Source organism: Medicago sativa, chromosome 7 (genome assembly GCF_051527215.1).
Source record: "Medicago sativa cultivar Bolivia chromosome 7, Bolivia_mono, whole genome shotgun sequence".
NCBI lineage: Eukaryota > Viridiplantae > Streptophyta > Magnoliopsida > Fabales > Fabaceae > Medicago > Medicago sativa.
Window position 1 is genome coordinate 14,288,824 of NC_140755.1, and position 17,826 is coordinate 14,306,649.

Below are 17,826 nucleotides of genomic sequence, written 5' to 3' on the forward strand. Positions count from 1 at the left end.
GAGTTGAAAATTTACTGTGCTTCTAGTGGCTAACATTTGGCAACATGAATTCTCATTAAATTTTGTGTGGCAGCTTCCAACGTTCGCAATAAAGTCAAAGTGGCAGCCTCACACATTGGTAAGAAAGTCAACTAATAAATGAAAGCCTTGTCGGAAGTTTGAAGATCTGGTTTTGAGGTTGGGCATCCAATTTGCCCCTTGATAGGGGTGGGGTTACTTCTTGTTGAAAGAGACTTAGCTCGATATGGTTCATCGATTTCTTGAGTCACCCTAATAAGTGTTCTAAATACATTGTAGGCTTAATCGCGGTTTTGGCTCCCTAAGTATTAGGAAATTGCGATTTTGACCCCTAACAAAATAAAATACAATTCATCCCACTAAGTACCGTCCCTTTTGCAGTTTTGGCCCCCCAGACCAATTTTGACCAAGTCAATGACGTAGCCGTCACGTGTGTAATTTTTTATATTTTTTATTAATTTTTTATTTTTAATAATAATTTTTTATTTTTTATAATAATTTTTTAATTTTTAATAAAAAATTAATTATTTTTATTTTTTTAATAATTAAAAAATAAATAATTACAGACGTGGTGGCCACGTCAGCATTGACTTGGTCAAAATTGGTCTGGGGAGCCAAAACTGCAAAATGGACAGTACTTAGAGGGCTGGATTGTATTTTATTTTTTTAGGGAGCCAAAATCGCAACTTCTTAATACTTAGGGGGCCAAAACTGCTATTAAGCCTACATTTTATGAGAAACTTATAAAATGAAATTTTATCTTATGAATATAACAAAAATGTTTTTTTAAGGAAGAATATAAAGAAAATGTTAAAGAATGTCCTTACAACACTTTTTAAGAAAATTGAAATAGAAATATTACCTTGAGAAATGATAAAAAAAGTTGTATATTCAACTTTTTGAATGTTTAAAAATAGATGTGTTAAACGTAAAGTCCTGACTTTTTGTTTTCTTAACAAATGTCATAAGCTTGAGAAACATTTGTTAATATTTTCTTTCTTAGACTATCCACAATGGTGGGTGCTTCACCTATTTAGCATCACATTAAATAGGCACCACCATTGTGGAGTATAATATATGGGTGCCTATGGAGAAGGGTGGCTATGAAAGCACCCTCTCCCTCTTCATTTTTTGCGAGTCTCATTTAATAAATCATAATAAAATAAAGAAATTTAGTTGAAATGTAATTATATAGAATTATTTGTTTGAAATGTAATTATATAGAAAGTTGAAATGTAATTATATAGAATTATTTGTGGGACCTATTTAATAACTTCTTTTGAGGTGCTAGGTTGGAGAAAATCGGTGTTTATTAAGTATTACCGTAAAATAAGTGAGGTGGACGTATGAGACCCATTTAAGCACCCAATTTGGGGTGCTCTGTTGTGGATGGTCTTAAATACTATAATTCATACTTTTTTAAAATTTGTGATAATAGTTGAACATTTATACACAATTATGAATAAAAATAATCAATTCCTCCTCTAAAATTTTAGGGGTTGGACATTTTACTAATAATTTTTTTAGGCAAACGGGCCTCTGATTTTGACTTGCGTCAAATAAATTGATCATTATGTTAACTTGTATCGTTAGGGAGTGTGTCATGGACGTTGACGTGACAATAACACTGGGAGGAAAACTCAATGTTACGTAATAAGCACTACTTTGCTCGATTTATGAAAGAAATTTTCAACTGTAGTTATAAACATTCTCCCCAATTTAATAGAATTCTTTCTATTCAATGATGCCTTCCTTCTCTTTTATTGTGTTGAATCTATAAAGGAATTTGATGAGCGTTGAATCTAACATACACAAGTTATTAGAATGATCAATTTGCTCGGTGTAATTTAAAAACAAAAATGTTTTGCTCATTCACAAATTTAGAATGGTGAAATGTTTGACCCCTAAAAACTATTGTAGTAGAAGTTCAACATTTCCTTTAAGAAATAAGAAATGAAGATCCTCACTCGTACTTTACACAATCTTATAAATGATTATTCACTAATTCAATTCCTACTTTAGTATGGTGTTTGCTAATAGTTGAAGAATTAGTCTCTATGGTGTTTGCTAATAGTTGAAGAATTAGTCTCTATTCCCATAATTTTATCTCAAGTCATGTTAGACATTGTACTAATGGTTTTTTTTGAAAGACTTACAACTTAGTCATGTTGGATTGGAGGAACAAAGTGTTTATTAAATATTATCATTTTTTTTTACCTCAAAAAAAATATTATCATTTTTTGAAGGAAGGAAAATATTATTATCATTAAAAAGTTATAAAGGTGTATAAGTATAAACTATTTAAATACCAATAATATTACAAGTTTCATTGTAGATGCTATGAGAAACTATAAGACTACTGTTGTTGAGACGTTTGACTTCAATTAACTGAACCAACACGTTGGATTAATATCAATAGAAGGTTGGTTTTTGATTTTGTTTTCATCTTCCTAAATATAAAAACATATTAACAACTGGTACCCTCTGTAACCAAAAAATTTTATGTTAGTAACCAAAAAAAAAAAAAAACAACTGGTACCCTCTAAAAAAAATATTAACAACTGGTACATTCCAAAATAACAATGATTAATTTACTTCCATTTTAAAACGTTTATGCACCAAAATAATTCAAATCCCAACCTGGTCATATCATAATTTTGTCAAATAAAGAATCTGGATATATCACATTAGATTAATTAGTCACATGCACGTTTTCTAAAGAGAAAATTCAATTCAAAATTTCCAACTATCAATTTCCTAATCCTCATTCTTATCACTCTTAATATTATATTCTTCTCACTATTATACTATTATCATGATAAATGTTTTAGTTTATACGAATCTAAATAGTATATATTTATACCTTTTCGAAACGAATGTTCACATGCGATATTATACTAATGTCTAAAATAGTGTGTCTAAAAATGGATCTTGATTTCTTTAAAAAAAAAAAAAGGATCTTGATTTAATATCTTAAGGCAGGAAAAACACCTTACCCACAGGTCTCTATCTCTTTTATATTGAGATCTCTTTTCTCTCCAAATACCATATTTACAGGACTATTCAGTTTTAAAATACTATCTTCGTCTTTAATTATAAGATTATTTAATTTTTTTTGTCTTTTTTTATAAGATTATTTTAAAATACCATATTTTTTTGTCTTTTTTTCTTCTTCAAAAAAAAAAGATTATTTTAATTTTTTTTGTCTTTTTTATAAGATCATTTTTAAATTTCAACTTACATTAATTATTTCTTATTGAACCCTTATTTATGTTAATAAATACTCTATAAAAACATTAACCGTTTATTTCTCGAAAAGGGTATACATATGTACTCCTTCTAAAATAAAATACAAATAAAAGTGACGGTTGAAATATCAATGTACTTGTTAAAAATTCAGTATATATACATCAAGTTTCAACTATCACTTTTGTTTATATTTCATTTTAGAGAGATTACAATAAAATTTGTCACCAAAATTAATTTAACAATAAAATTTATTAATTTCCGTATTTTTCTATTAAAAAAAATCATATTCTTAGAGACCAAAATAGTATAAGAGAAAAAAGTCAAACAAAATAGATGAATCTAATTCAATAAGGTCGTTCCTTCAAATATATCTGTTTTTGCTTGGAGCTTGCTCCACAATAGAATTCCTACCAAAACGAATCTATTGCGACATGGAGTTATTCATCACAATGATATCATGTGTGTGGGAGGATGTGGCTGTCCAGAAACGGCTGTACACCTTTTCCTAGTTTGTGACATATTTGGCAGCACATGGTCTTTTTTGTGGCGTTGGTTTGGTATTGATTTCGTCCCTTCCGGCGCGATTGGTGATCACTTTGATAATTTTTCTCACTTGGCGGGTATGCCTCGATGTACTCATTCATTCTTCAGGATAATTTGGCTTGCTTGTGTGTGAGTATTATGGAAAGAACGTAACAATCGCATCTTAAAAAATGTGGCTTCTGATCCATGTACCCTATCTGACAAAGTGAAGTTGAATTCTTTTATGTGGTTGAAAATAAATCAGCCATCTTTTGCATTTTGCTTTCACGACTGGTATCGGCACCCGCTTCTTTGTATGGGTGTTTCCATGTAATTTATTATCTGGTGTTTTTTTCTGGTGCTTTTTACCGAAGCACCAATTATGACATTGTAATTTGTTGAGTGCTTCTCTCCTAGCACACCTTGTGCGGGAAGAATCACCTTTGGTTTAATATTATGTCCTATTTTGACTTGTTCAAAAAATAAAAAAACAATTGTTGTAAAAACATTTTTAAGAAATTTATTATAAATTTTTTTACCTTGAAAACATATGTAAAACACATCTAAAATAATAAATTACTACTCCCTCCGTCCCATAATACATTACGCATACCAATGCATAACTTTGAGCTTAAATATGTTGAATAATATATTAGAAAAAATTATGAAAATTTGATATTTTGAAAATAATCATCGAGACGAATCTAACGACATCTTATATGATATTATTTATCTTTGTATATTATTAGAAAAATATGGTCAAAGTAAATTAGGTCAAAATTGCACATTTTCAAATAGGTCATCTATTGCGGGACGGAGGGAGTACTATTTTTTTGACACAAAACAAACGACATTCATTCATTCAAATTGATAGAGTACATCGATGCAATACGAATTCGCTAAAAACAAAAAGGATGAATCTGTGAACAAACTCACAACATCCATGTTAATAGCATAAAGCGGCAAAGTACATAAGCCTATAAATATGACTATATTAAAATCTCCGGAATAGACATGCCTCCAGATCTGCAACGTTGATGACGCCAAAGTCATTGGTTATATCTGCACTGGACCGAAGCTGATCTGACAATCTGAATCGAACAAACACCTAAACAAGGGAAAAATACAAACAACGTCGCGCAAAGACGACAAACAAAACAATGTCGCACCAAGACGAATCACTTATTTAAATAGAAGGGAAGGAGAAAAGCGATTTAGAGGGGTGATTTGGGGTCAAAAATTGACCATAAACCACCCCTCTTTAGTGGATGAAGGAGAAGAAATTAAGGTTTCAGCCTACGCTCAAGAAATTAAATTACTACTTTTGTTGGTTAAACAATGTTCTAAGAGCATTTGCTCATTTGTTAATAGTATTTTCCTTGGAATTTACAATGAGATACATAAAATTTATTTAACTATTTTTTCCTATTATATTCGAGATCGTAGCACTATAATTCATGTTTCATTTGGCAGGAGACTTATTTTGAATCATACGTCACCAAATGTTCTTTCCTATAAACAAACACACATTCACATCTCTCCTTTACACCAACTTCTCATGAACCTTCCTCAACCATAACCCCACTCCAAAAAAAACTCCCCCCTCTTTCTTATACACACCCCCTTCCTCTGCATGCACCCCCACACCACCACCACCAACAACACCAACAATGGGTAATCTCTGTTCTCTTCTCAAACCAACCCAACAACAAAAACCACTTTCTTCTTCATCCAAAAAGCACCAACGTTACACATCAACTTCTTCAACAAGCCGCAGAGAGAAGAAGAAACTCGACGACGCTGCGATTCGAGAACAAGCTATAGCTGCTGCTTTGTTGTATAAACAGCATCAACAGAATCAACAATTTGATCGATCAAGTTCTTTACGTTATCCAAATGGTGCTTCAAAGAGGAGTAATAATGGTGGTAATGTTTTGCCTCGTAGTTCTAGTTCTAGAGCTAGATCACTTACTGACCCTCTTCTTCAACCTCATCAACTTCTTCATCAGGTAATGTAAATTCAATGAAATATATATATATTTTTTAAATGGGTCATTGTAAATTCTTGAAAAAAGTTATTTTTTTATGTGGGTTGGTTGATTTGGTTTTTTTATGATCGTGTTGAAAATTTGGCGATTATAAATGTTATGATTGATTGTGTGTGCAAAATTGTTTTGGACCGTTTGGCTACCGTAGAATCAATGAAAATTTCTTTTCTTGAAATGGGTCATTGTGAATTCTTGAGAAAAGTTTTTTTTTTTCTTTTTTATGTAGGTTGGTTGATTTGGTTTTCTTATGCTTGTGTTGAAAATTTGGTCAAATTTTGTGTCAGGGTGATTTTTTTTTCCTAGGACTAAAACCGAAATGATCCTCCTTCAGAAAAAAAAAAAAAACCGAAATGATCCATATTTGCATATTTAAGACTAATTTAGTTACTATACAAATGAATGAAAAATAGTTTTTTATTGGGTTATTGTGTATTTTTTTTTTATGTTGGTTGATTTGGTTATTACTGACCAATGTATTTGAACTGAATTTTTAAATAGATACATCAACTTGTGTTGACTCAAGTTTCTCTTATAAATAGGACCGGAGGGAGTACTTTATTTCACAACAATGTCCAGATTCATTGAACTAATAACATAAACAATGGTTATCTATCAAACAAATGTTTTTAATGATCTGACGATTACGATTGACTAACAATGTTACAAATCTTTGTTGATTTTTTCAATTTTGGAGTTATGCAGAGTTTTGATTTCTATTTATCAGTTTTATATAAAAAAAATTAAAATTTCCAAATTTGAAACTATGGCTTTAAAATAATTACTTGATGCGGTTTATAGGATGGTGTACTTTCTTAGACCTAAAGTAGCTGATAGAATTCTAGAAGTTCTAGAAGGGATTGGTATGTTATGACTCATGATCAGGTTTCTTAGACTTGTAAAATCATAAATGTATGGCAATTAAAATAATTTGTTTGACTTATATCCATTGTTTTTGTTATAAGTTCAATGAATCAGAACATTGCCATGAAATAAAGTAACTTGTTTTATTTATTTCTGTTATCTGTTATAATTAGAGTTCATTTTTCTGTTATCTGTTAATTTGTTGATATAAACAAATTTATATCGTCAACAAATTACGACCAATTATATGTGTGGCCTTAAAAGTAATTATGATTGATTTTTTATTTTTTTTTAGTATTTTTTGACTCAGAAATTAAACCTTTTCAATGATCTAACAATTATGATCGATATTGTAAAATATATTTACACGGATGGTGTATATGATTAAATCTTTAATGTTACTAGTTCAAGATGGACTTGTACGAACATGTGTTAGAGCCTTATTGGTGGCATTTGATATAGACTCTTAAATCATAAGTTTCTTTGAAAATAATGTGTCCAAGTCTTAAATAGTTTGAAGGCATTTGAACGAAAATGAGTTTTAACCTTTTGAAGTGTTTTTTACTAGAAGTTAAGTTTGGCTTTAAAGGTAACCTTGTTTTTGTCTCTTTGTTGTTACAATAAAGATGTCGAGGTTTCTAAAATGAGATTGAAACTCAGATGGAATCCAGTACTGTTTGTATGATTTGATGCTGAAAATGTAGTGTCATTTTCAGAAATAAGCGCTGTTGCATAACAATGATATATTGTTAATACCTTAATTTTATCTTTACCAACTGTAGGGTGAAATTGTTGGCACGTTATTTTGTATTTTCTTTAGCTTATACATGCAGGTTTTGAATTTGGCAGGGTGTAAAGGTTGATGATCTTGAGACCAATCATTTTGTTCTAGTTCATGGAGGTGGCTTCGGGGCCTGGTGTTGGTACAAAACCATTGCACTTCTGGAAGAAAGTGGTTTTAAAGTAGCTGCCATAGATTTAACTGGTTCTGGAGTTCATTCATTTGATACAAACAACATTACAAGTCTGTCACAATACGTTAAGCCTCTTGCCGACTTCCTTGAAAATCTTCCTGAAGGCCAAAAGGTACTTATCGTATTTCTTTTCAATTTTGCATATAATGGATTGTTTTATTACCTCTTTAATTTTGCGGCGTTTGAGTTTTTGAGTGGGAGATGTAGGATGTATGGCATTTAGCATATGCGATTTTTTTCGATCAGTGCCAGCTTATGTCAAATTATGGCTTTTGGATCCGAGTTCCACATAGTAAGAAAAGCACGAACTCATGCAACCATTAGATCGGCTCCATTGGATCTAAATCCGACAATTCATGTTTTGAATTTAGGAAATTGGATTCAAAATATCAATTTGGAACACGGGCCTTCTGATTTTGATCCAACTATGTTGGATTCTTGACTGCGGCAACTGTATCATTCTTTTACTGCAAATCCATGATTTGTTTGACTAGATTTCTGTTTTTCTCCCTACATATATATGCGGTACACGTGCATGCGTTGTGTTATGAAAAATGTTAAATTGTGTGCGAGATGTAGTGGATTTATGTCTTCCACCATAGAGAAGACATTAAAGGAGACACCATGGAAGTTTTTGAATATGCATTTTAAAATTAGAGTGAATATTTCTGAAAAATTCATTGTTTTCGGTGTTTTGGAAAATGCATTCTCTCTAGTTTGCTTCCATTTTCTCTAACACAATTAAAAAGAAATGTTCACAACTGACTGTTATTATAGCCACAACATGCAAAGTAAAATTTGAAAAAAATATTCCCTACATTTTGTTCTTACTTTCTATCTGGTTCTTTATTTCTTTATGTAGGTGATCTTGGTTGGACATGATTTCGGTGGGGCTTGTATATCCTATGCAATGGAGTTGTTTCCGCTTAAGATTTCCAAGGCTGTCTTTATTGCTGCAGCAATGCCAACTAACGGACAAAGTACTCTTGATATCATTTCACAACAGGTTTTCCATCTCCCCTAGTATTACGAATTTACTATAGTTTCTTGTAAAATTATAATAACACATCACTCTCCTTTGGAGAATGAGTGCATTTTAGAAGGGATTGAGATTGAATAGAAAGATAGAGGGTGTCATATAAATGAAGAATTCTTGTAAACATTTACCGATGATTTGATTGTCATATCTGTTGCAGGCAGGATCAAATGATCTCATGCCACAGGCTCAGAAGTTTTTGTATGCGAATGGAAATGATCATCCTCCCACTGCTTTTGATCTGGACAAATCATTGTTAAGAGGGTTGTTATTCAATCTAAGTCCTACCAAAGTAAGTAGTAGTATACATTATTATTTTTTTGTTTGTAGTTTATATATACTTGAATTTTACAAGCTTTATATACTTCTAATCTTTCAAAAAAATATACTTTTATTATTGCAAATTAACTGGACATATACATTACACATTCACCCCACATCAAAACCAACTCAGTAGGGGTTAATTTTCCTATGAAATTTAGGCCATATCAGGGACAAATTTGCCAGTAATTACAATTGTGCAACGACTATTTACTGGCCAATTAGTCCATGGTGTGGTGCTATTGATGTAAGATCAATGTGGAGGCACCACATATTTGGTTAATGTGCCATGTCATAGTCCCTAACGGTAAAAGTTAATAGAAGGACCATTTTCAGCAACACCTTACAATTTCATGGATGTATTTGCTAATTCGCAAAATTTAGGGTCTATTTTGACCGATGCTTAAAGCTTTGAGGACTAATTTTCCTATTCACTCATTAAAATGACACATGCGACATGCTCCCCGAGGAAAATAATATCCCTTGTGGATAATAATAACAATATGAGATAGTATACTATGTGATGAAATCTTTTTATGTTAGATGTTTCCCTAACTCACCAAGCACCCACTCTAAGGGCTGCATTTGTAAATATACTGATTACTGCATAATGCAACAATATGTGATTTGGAATCTAAACATTCTATTGTTACTTCCTTTTTAATAGCTTGAGATGGTGCTTATATCAGTTTTCCCTAACCATCCTTGTTTGTTCATTGTTCTTTAAATACAGGACGTTGCATTAGCATCTGTTTCGATGAGGTCAGTACCATTCGCACCAGTTTTAGAGAAACTTTCCCTTTCAGACGTGAAATATAGAACAGTAAGGCGGTTTTATATAAAAACCCTTGAAGACAATGCCATACCTACTGCACTGCAAGAAAACATGATAAATGCAAGCCCTCCAGAAAAGGTTTTCCATTTAAAGGGCGCTGATCATTCTCCTTTCTTCTCAAAGCCTCAAGCTCTTCACAAGTTATTGGTAGAAATATCAACAATCCTTTGAGAGAAAATTCATCAGTGAAGCTTGGTTCACGCTAAGGCTTCACTAACACGACATTTTTATGTATAGTTACTTTATCATGAAAGAGTATTGTGCGCAAGTAGCAAGTTACAGGTTTCCTTCTTCCCCTTCTTTTTTGGAGTTTGAATTAGGAAAACTAGCGTGTACCTTCAACCTATATGTAGCACCAACACTTTCCTTTCAATTGAAGAAGTGTTAGGTGTCCAAGACATGTTAGTTTTTGACATAAAAGAGACACTTGTGGTTGGTTACATTCAATTATTTCTATTTTTTCAAATTATTATCAATGTCGACAAATAAGTATTAGTCTTGCGCCTGGTGTTCATGTCCATGTATCAGTGTTTAATGCCCTCAACTCATAACAAGCATTCCTTTTAACATTTTTCTTTATATTGTTAGTGTTACTTGTAAAAAATGCTAAGGTTTGATGATTAATGAAATTACAAGTAAATATGCTAGGGTTTTATATTATTTAGTCACTAAAAAATAAAACATAGTTGGCACTAAAAAAATTCCAAGATATGATCAAACAAAATCTTTTATGCTGTGCAAAAATTATTTAGTTTTACATTTTATATGTTTACACTATACTTATATATATAAAAGGGTGTTCCATGCAACTGCTAAATATAAATTTTGAAGTTTTGACATGAATACGACCGTGTTCTTTGATTCCCAATCCCAGAGAAAGGCTGTTCTCGAGTACCTAGCCTCGCTGATAGTGTGCTCTCGTTGTAGGTGTGGGATCTTGTGAAATGCAGGTCACTCCCTTCATCACTCATATATGTCCTATCTTTTTGGGTCATACCAAATTGGCTATCTTCCTCACTTACTACCAATTGCAATGCAAACTCTAAATCCCCAACCACTTGACTCATTGAGGGTCGTTGAGTCCCATCATCATGCAAACAACTTAAAGCCAACCTGCAATAATGTTTCAAGCACTCCTTTGTGATAGAACCCCTTAGGAATGGATCCACTATTTGTTCAATCGCCACACCTTCATCGTAGCATTTTTTAAACCAACAAACTAGACTAGCTGTATTCTTATCCAAATCACGAATCAAAGGTAAGGTGGTCTAGCACACAACACCTCAAGAAGCACCACACCGAACGAGTACACATCAGATTTTAGAGTTAGCCTTTGGAGCATATAGTATTCGGGATCCAAATACCCAAGGCTACCCTTCACCATTGTGCTAACATGAGTAGTTGATATCCCTGTCGGTCCCACCTTGGATAAACCAAAATCTGAAACCTTAGCCACCCATTTCTCATCCAACAATATGTTGGTGCTCTTCACGTCACGATGTATTATCTTGTGTTTCACCTCAGCATGAAGATAATTCAGCCCTCTCGCGGAACCCAATAGAATCTCAAGCCTCTGCTTCCACGGTAAGGGCTGGTTATTAGAACCATAAAGATACTCGCACAGAGTACCGTGCTGCATGAACTCATAAACCAAAATCATCTCCGTGTCGTCATTGCAATATCCCACGAGGGATACCAAGTGAATGTGGCGAAGCTGGGAGAGCAACTCGATCTCATTGATGAACTCGTTGGCACCTTGTTGAGAGCCAGATTTGAGGCGTTTTATCGCAACTGGCGTGGATCCATCGACACAACCTTTGTACACGTTGCCAAACCCTCCAACTCCGATGATGACATCATCATCAAAGTTGTTTGTGGCTGCTTTGATCTCTGCAAATGTAAAGTAGCGGCACAAATGGGGCTGCAATGATGATAGCTCTATGTGCTTTGTCTTGGACAAGTTATCTGCGTTGGCATTGTGAAACCTTCTCCTTAGCAAAGAAACTATGACACCCACAACAATTGCTAGCACAAGGCTTGAAACTGCAATTACAACAACAAAAGTTGTGGTGATCTTAAATTTTTTTGACGATTGGGTTGAAAATTCTTGATGCGGGGGAGATAGTTCAATGAATTTGGGCGTTTGCCCTGCGAGATTATTTTTATCACTTATTTTCAAAATCTCGATGCCATTCAACGTGACATCACGATACACCGTAGGCATAGATTTTGGTAATCGTTGTAGCTTGATCGAAAGATTAACCTTTTCAATTCGAGAGCTTCCGCTTTGAGAACCCATAGTCACGGCATAGTCCTTATGAACAGGAACAAAAAGAGCACCGCTCCACCTTATCACATCGGCACTTGGTTCAGCCAAACTATCATCTATGAAAATCTGAAAAATTCTATCACCATCCTGTTTGATATGCCAATCAAACTCACAAAAATGTAACCTTACCATATAAGTAAAAGCAGAATCAACTTCAAAGTTCCAAGTTACATTATAATCCTTTGTCTCATACATTCCGTAACTTCTTGCAGTTAAGTAAACAGCTTTTGGTGCAATGTAATTTGGAATGATATTGTTTTTATATGTTAGGTTATGTGTAATGTCACCTGATACACTAGATGGGTACTCTTTCTCCGAGTAACGAGGATAATCGTTGTCCCAATTACGAAACATGCCTGTATCATAATTTGGTGGAACTTGATTATCACCAACGTTGACTCTATAAACTGTTTCCAAAGCTTTGTCCTTAAGAATTTGGTAATCTGTGTTTTCAAGGCTAAGGAAATTTAAATGATAATCTGGGTCATCGAGGTTAGTGTAATAGAGAAAAGAAGGCATTGAAACAATCTCAATTCCGTTGACGAAAGCATAAGCGTTTGATTGATTTGTGAATTTGGGAATGAAAGTTATGTTTAGGTTCTCACCTGGTTCCTTTGTGATGCAATATTCTTTGGTGATTGTCTTGTTATCATTTTGAACCCAAAGTAAGGGGTTAAAGTCTTTAAGAAGGGTAATGTTGTTTCCTACTTTGACTGTGAAAAGGGCGTTTGAGGTTTCAAAGTTTTGATATGATGTTGGGTAAAAATGAAGGCGAAGAAAAACGGTATTGCCAACGCCGTCAATGTCAATAACACTACTTGGAAACGAGACTGTGAAATTGGAAAAAGAAAGTCGTGCGGAGGAAAAAGGGATTCGTTTAACCAAATCAAAGTTAGGAATAGCTTTGGTTTTGACAGATGAGAATTCAGTGTGTGGTTCAATGATAGAGAACAATTTGGTGTCATCAATGTCCCCAACCCAGGTTCGATTTTCGAAGATAGTATCTATGGAGTGGCCGCAATTCACGGCTAAATTATTATATGTGCAGTTAACCTCTAGAGGGAAGAACAATAGATGAAGGAGAAACAAAATACCAGACAGTAGGGTGATTTTACTAGGAACTATGTTCTTTAGGAGGTTGGCCATAGCTAAAGAATTTTTGTTGAAGTATGCCATGCAAGAAGTTGCATTTATTGAGGGTGGAACGTGTATTGGACGGGAAAATAATGTTCCAACTTTCAACATCAAAATGACAATCAAATACACGATTTTTACCTAAATTATTTTGGTATAGTGGAATGTAGAATTTTTAAGCAAAGTTTTAGGTTCGAACTTTATAGATAACGTATAATTGGAATAAGAGACTCAATTAAAGATGAACAATTCTTTCTAAAAAAAAAATATAGGGTCAATTCTCGCAAATATTGTCATTAACAAATGCGATAGATACTTTACGTATAGTTTGATTTAAACAAAAAATACATGTGCTTGTGTTGGTGTATTATTTTTTAAATCCATAATGGATTAGATGAAAATTGTAAACGAAATCATTAAAAAAAAATCTAAATGAAATATAGAGATAGAAATATATGGTATAATTTATGATATCCTAAATTTGAATTTTTTGGTGTTATTTTGCAAAACGTATTACTACCTCCGTCCTTATATACAAGACCCTTTTGCTAAAATCACGGGAATTTGTATTAAAGTTGTTAGTAATTACTATTGTTTTTACAATTTTATCCTTAAGAGAGAGAGTTAGTTTATGTTTTCCATATGCTATTTATTACTAATTGAAGAAAAAGATGTATGATAAATAAAGACATGTATGTAAAGAAATAATTAATGTAGTTGGAAATAGCAAATGAGTCTTATAAAAAGGGACAAAAAAATTCTTCAAAGGGTCTTATAATTAAGGAAGGAGGTAGTATAAGATAGGGAAATCACTAAGAAACAACACCAATAGGGACTGGCCATGTCGCAACTTTGAAATCGTCAAACTTTCCTTTGATAGGGAGATTTAAAACGAATGAGTGGTACGAGTACACTTGAGCGTAGAAAAATATACTAAAAAATATGTTTCTATTTGAGTATGTGTGGGTTTTATTCACACAAAAAAAAATATGTGTAGAAGTTTAATAGAAAAGGAAAATTCATTTTAAACGAAAAAAGTTAATTAAACGATGTTTCTATTTGAGTATGTGTGGGTTTTATTCACACAAAAAAAAATATGTGTAGAAGTTTAATAGAAAAGGAAAATTCATTTTAAACGAAAAAAGTTAATTAAACGGTTTGAATAATTCAACACGAAGGAGAGAAAGAGATGTTATGATGGAGAACAAGTAATAAACAGATCCAGTTTTTTTTTTTTTCTTTTTCTTACAACCAAATATAAATCCACCATGAAAATTTTGGAGCAAGTAAGAGTGCATAAGAAAACTCATACACCAAGCAACGATTCCTCCAACCATTGTTTTCTTCATTCCACGAGTGGTTTGATATCGGTAACTTGATTGAAAGTGGCTTAAGAAATCTGGTATAGATATTAGGGCACCTCCGGCGGAGGATTTCCAACGCTAAGTTTGTCAAGATGGCAACTCAAAGAAGCAACAATACTGCATTATTATGACTGGAGTTCGTCATTGGTGAAAACACATTGTTGTTTGATGGAAAGTTACTTAGGAATTAAAAAAAAAAAATTATACAAGCCAATTAATTGAGATATAGTTTCGGACCAAATATAAGTTCTTAGAGTTCACGGTTAAAGCAAAAAATGAGCAAGTTGCTTTAAGATATAATATGGCAAAATCAGACCCCAAAAATAACATTTGGTAGAATTGAGCACATGAGATACTTTTAGAATTTGGATTGAGCCACCAAAACCAATTTGTAAAATGACATATGTTTTCACTTATAAACACATGTTTAAATCATATGTTATCCAACGTGAGACTCTTGACACCTCTCTCATTGTATATGATCCTTTTGGTTATTGATAGATCAATAATTTTTGATATTGCTCCTGCAATATTCCTATTCACATAAAAAATATCGACAATATGCTATGCCCGCTAGAGGTCACCTAATAACATGCAATAGTGGGATACCACACGGGAGACGAAGACTTGATGAAGACTTTAAGAAGTCTTCGAATAAATAATGCCATAATAAATTAAAAATATGGTGTCACCACTACATAATAAGGAAAAAACTACAAATTGACTATTTTGTCACTACTTAGCTAGTTGACGATCATTGACTTGATTACATCCTCTCTTTTTAGAGGAAATTTGACTACATCATCTTCTTAATTTTATTGGTTGGTTTTAAGTTACGGATTCAGAGTCTCAAATTAGATGCATCCCTAATATTGTTATGTTTTTTCCTTTATAAAACGTATCATTTATCTTACAACTTCATGATCGATAGAGATTGAATTAACTCAAACTCAAATTCTCAAAATATACTAGTACGTATAAATTAATTTTGTTTACAAAAATCATTCTATTTTTTTTTAGATTCCTTTTACTAGAGATAATTTTTTTTTGTTGGTTATCATTTTATCAATACGAAATTTCCACCGCCTTGTAGCAGTGATTAATCTCTCTCGAAGAATAGGTGGAGCACATAAGTTGGATCTTCCATTATAAATAGATTTTTTCTATACGTAAGAGTCGGGGATCGAACACTTGATCACTTGGACCAATCCATTATTGATCACTAGAGATAATTCTATTCGAGCCGTACGAGATACTAAATATGTATTTTCAAATTCAAGGAAGAACAAAAAAAACTAATGGAAAAAAAAAAACCAAAACGCGCAACCGGGAAAACAAACGCGCAACCAAAACTAATGGTCAAATTTGCTTCAAAATTGCCGGGGATTTAAACAGTCGTGGAATGATGACTATTTGTAACTTGAAATTTGCTCTCCACCCAGCAACTTTTACTCGCACCCTGCAGCCATGCCGAAAATGCCCATGCGCTAGTTAACTTGCGCAAGTGTAAGTTTATGCGCAAGTTAACTTACGCAACGCAAGTTAAGTGGCGCAAGGATACTTTTTCAAATTATTTTTATTAACTTATTCGAAATTATTTTGTTTATTTTAACTTTATTCAAATTATGTTATTTTCTTAACTTTATTAACTTTATTCAAAATTATTTTATTAACTTTATTTTGAAATTATTTTGTTTACATTAATCTAAATTATTTTCTTAATTTTATTCTAAATTATTGATTCAATATTATTCTTTATATTAATACAAATATAAATAAAGGTAAATACAATACAAATATAAATAAAGGTAAATACAACAAATATAAAACAAAGGAACAAAATTGAGGCATAAATAATCTCTCATTTTATTAATAATTCATAAATTACATTACAATAATTCATATGATAAAAAGTAATCTACTTATTCACTAAATCTACTTATTTTATCCTTCTTGGGGTAAAAAGTGAACAATCTTCGTGGGGTAAAATAGTGAGCAGCCTTCTTGGGGAAAATACATCATCAACCATTGGGCTAAATTTAAAGTTTTTTTTTACCACACGAAGTTCTTTTTACCCACGGTAAAAAGTTTCTGCGGTTAAAAAAACAGGTTTAAAATTATCCCAAGGGTCGATCATTTCCCCAAGTCGGCTACTCACTATTTTAGCCCGACGAAAATTGATCACCTTTTACCCCAAAGAGAATATTGAAAAGAAAAAGAAGAAAGAAGAGAAATAGAGGGAGAGAGTGATGAGGGGGAGAAAGTGAGATGGTGTGAGGAATTAGGGAAATATGTAGATGTATTTATAGGTAGAAATGGTAGTATATGTGGTAAATACCATTAATGTGGTCAAAAAACGTGTAAAATTTGGTAGAAAACGTGTGGATTGAATGTTGAAACATTGACCACAGACCAAAAAAACGTTTGTTCTTCAGTTCTGACCACCGGCCAACGTGCGTGACTTAAGTCACGCATGGCTTACAACGTGCGTGACTTAAGTCACGCATTGCTTACAACGCGCGTTAGTTAAGTCACGCTGCGTGACTTAACTAACACAAGGGTATATTTGGAAGCAGTGCAGGGTGCGAGTAAAAGTTGCTGGGTGGAGAGCACATTTCTTGTAACTTTACCAAACTGGAGTGTCACTTTTTAAACCAATTTGAGGGAGTTTTATGAAACCTTTTCAAAATAACCGCCGCAATGAAGTACGTTTTTAGTAGTATTCTCACTAGAAATTTAAATCTTGGTTCGCTATACTGTGAGTCTAATCTCTTCCGCTAAGTCCAATCTAGTTGATAATCTAACACTACTAATAAATTTATTAAATGGATCATATATTTAATTCAATATTCAATTAAACTCCAACTGTATTGGATCTGCAAATTTTATTTGTTTATTAGTTTATAGTTGTAAAAGTCTCTCATACCATATACTAAAAAATAGATATCAATTCTTTTAAAACTATAATCAAATCATGATAATAAATTGGCTTAATAGATCCATTGGTCCCTCAATTAATTTCCATTTTTCATTTTGGTCCCACAATTAATAAAAAATACCTTTTGGTCCCTTAGATTTTCCTCCGTTTGCCAAATAAATCCTTCGCTGTTAAGTTTAACCACAAATGCCTATGGT

At 32.7% G+C, this 17,826-nt stretch overlaps 1 protein-coding gene and 1 pseudogene across 1 annotated transcript; one reads left to right on the forward strand and one right to left on the reverse strand.

Moving 5' to 3' along the window:
• The first annotated feature begins 5,334 nt into the window (after nt 1–5,334).
• Nucleotides 5,335–10,365, forward strand: MES11 (methyl esterase 11). Its single transcript, XM_085730322.1, has 5 exons — nt 5,335–5,798; nt 7,548–7,784; nt 8,535–8,678; nt 8,869–9,000; nt 9,763–10,365. Exons 1-5 carry the CDS (start codon nt 5,460–5,462, stop codon nt 10,033–10,035), a joined length of 1,125 nt encoding a protein of 374 aa, XP_085586448.1. The 5' UTR covers nt 5,335–5,459; the 3' UTR covers nt 10,036–10,365.
• Nucleotides 10,366–10,575: 210 nt separating this feature from the next.
• LOC146904465 (receptor-like protein kinase FERONIA pseudogene) lies at nt 10,576–13,384 on the reverse strand (annotated as a pseudogene).
• Nucleotides 13,385–17,826: the final 4,442 nt, after the last annotated feature.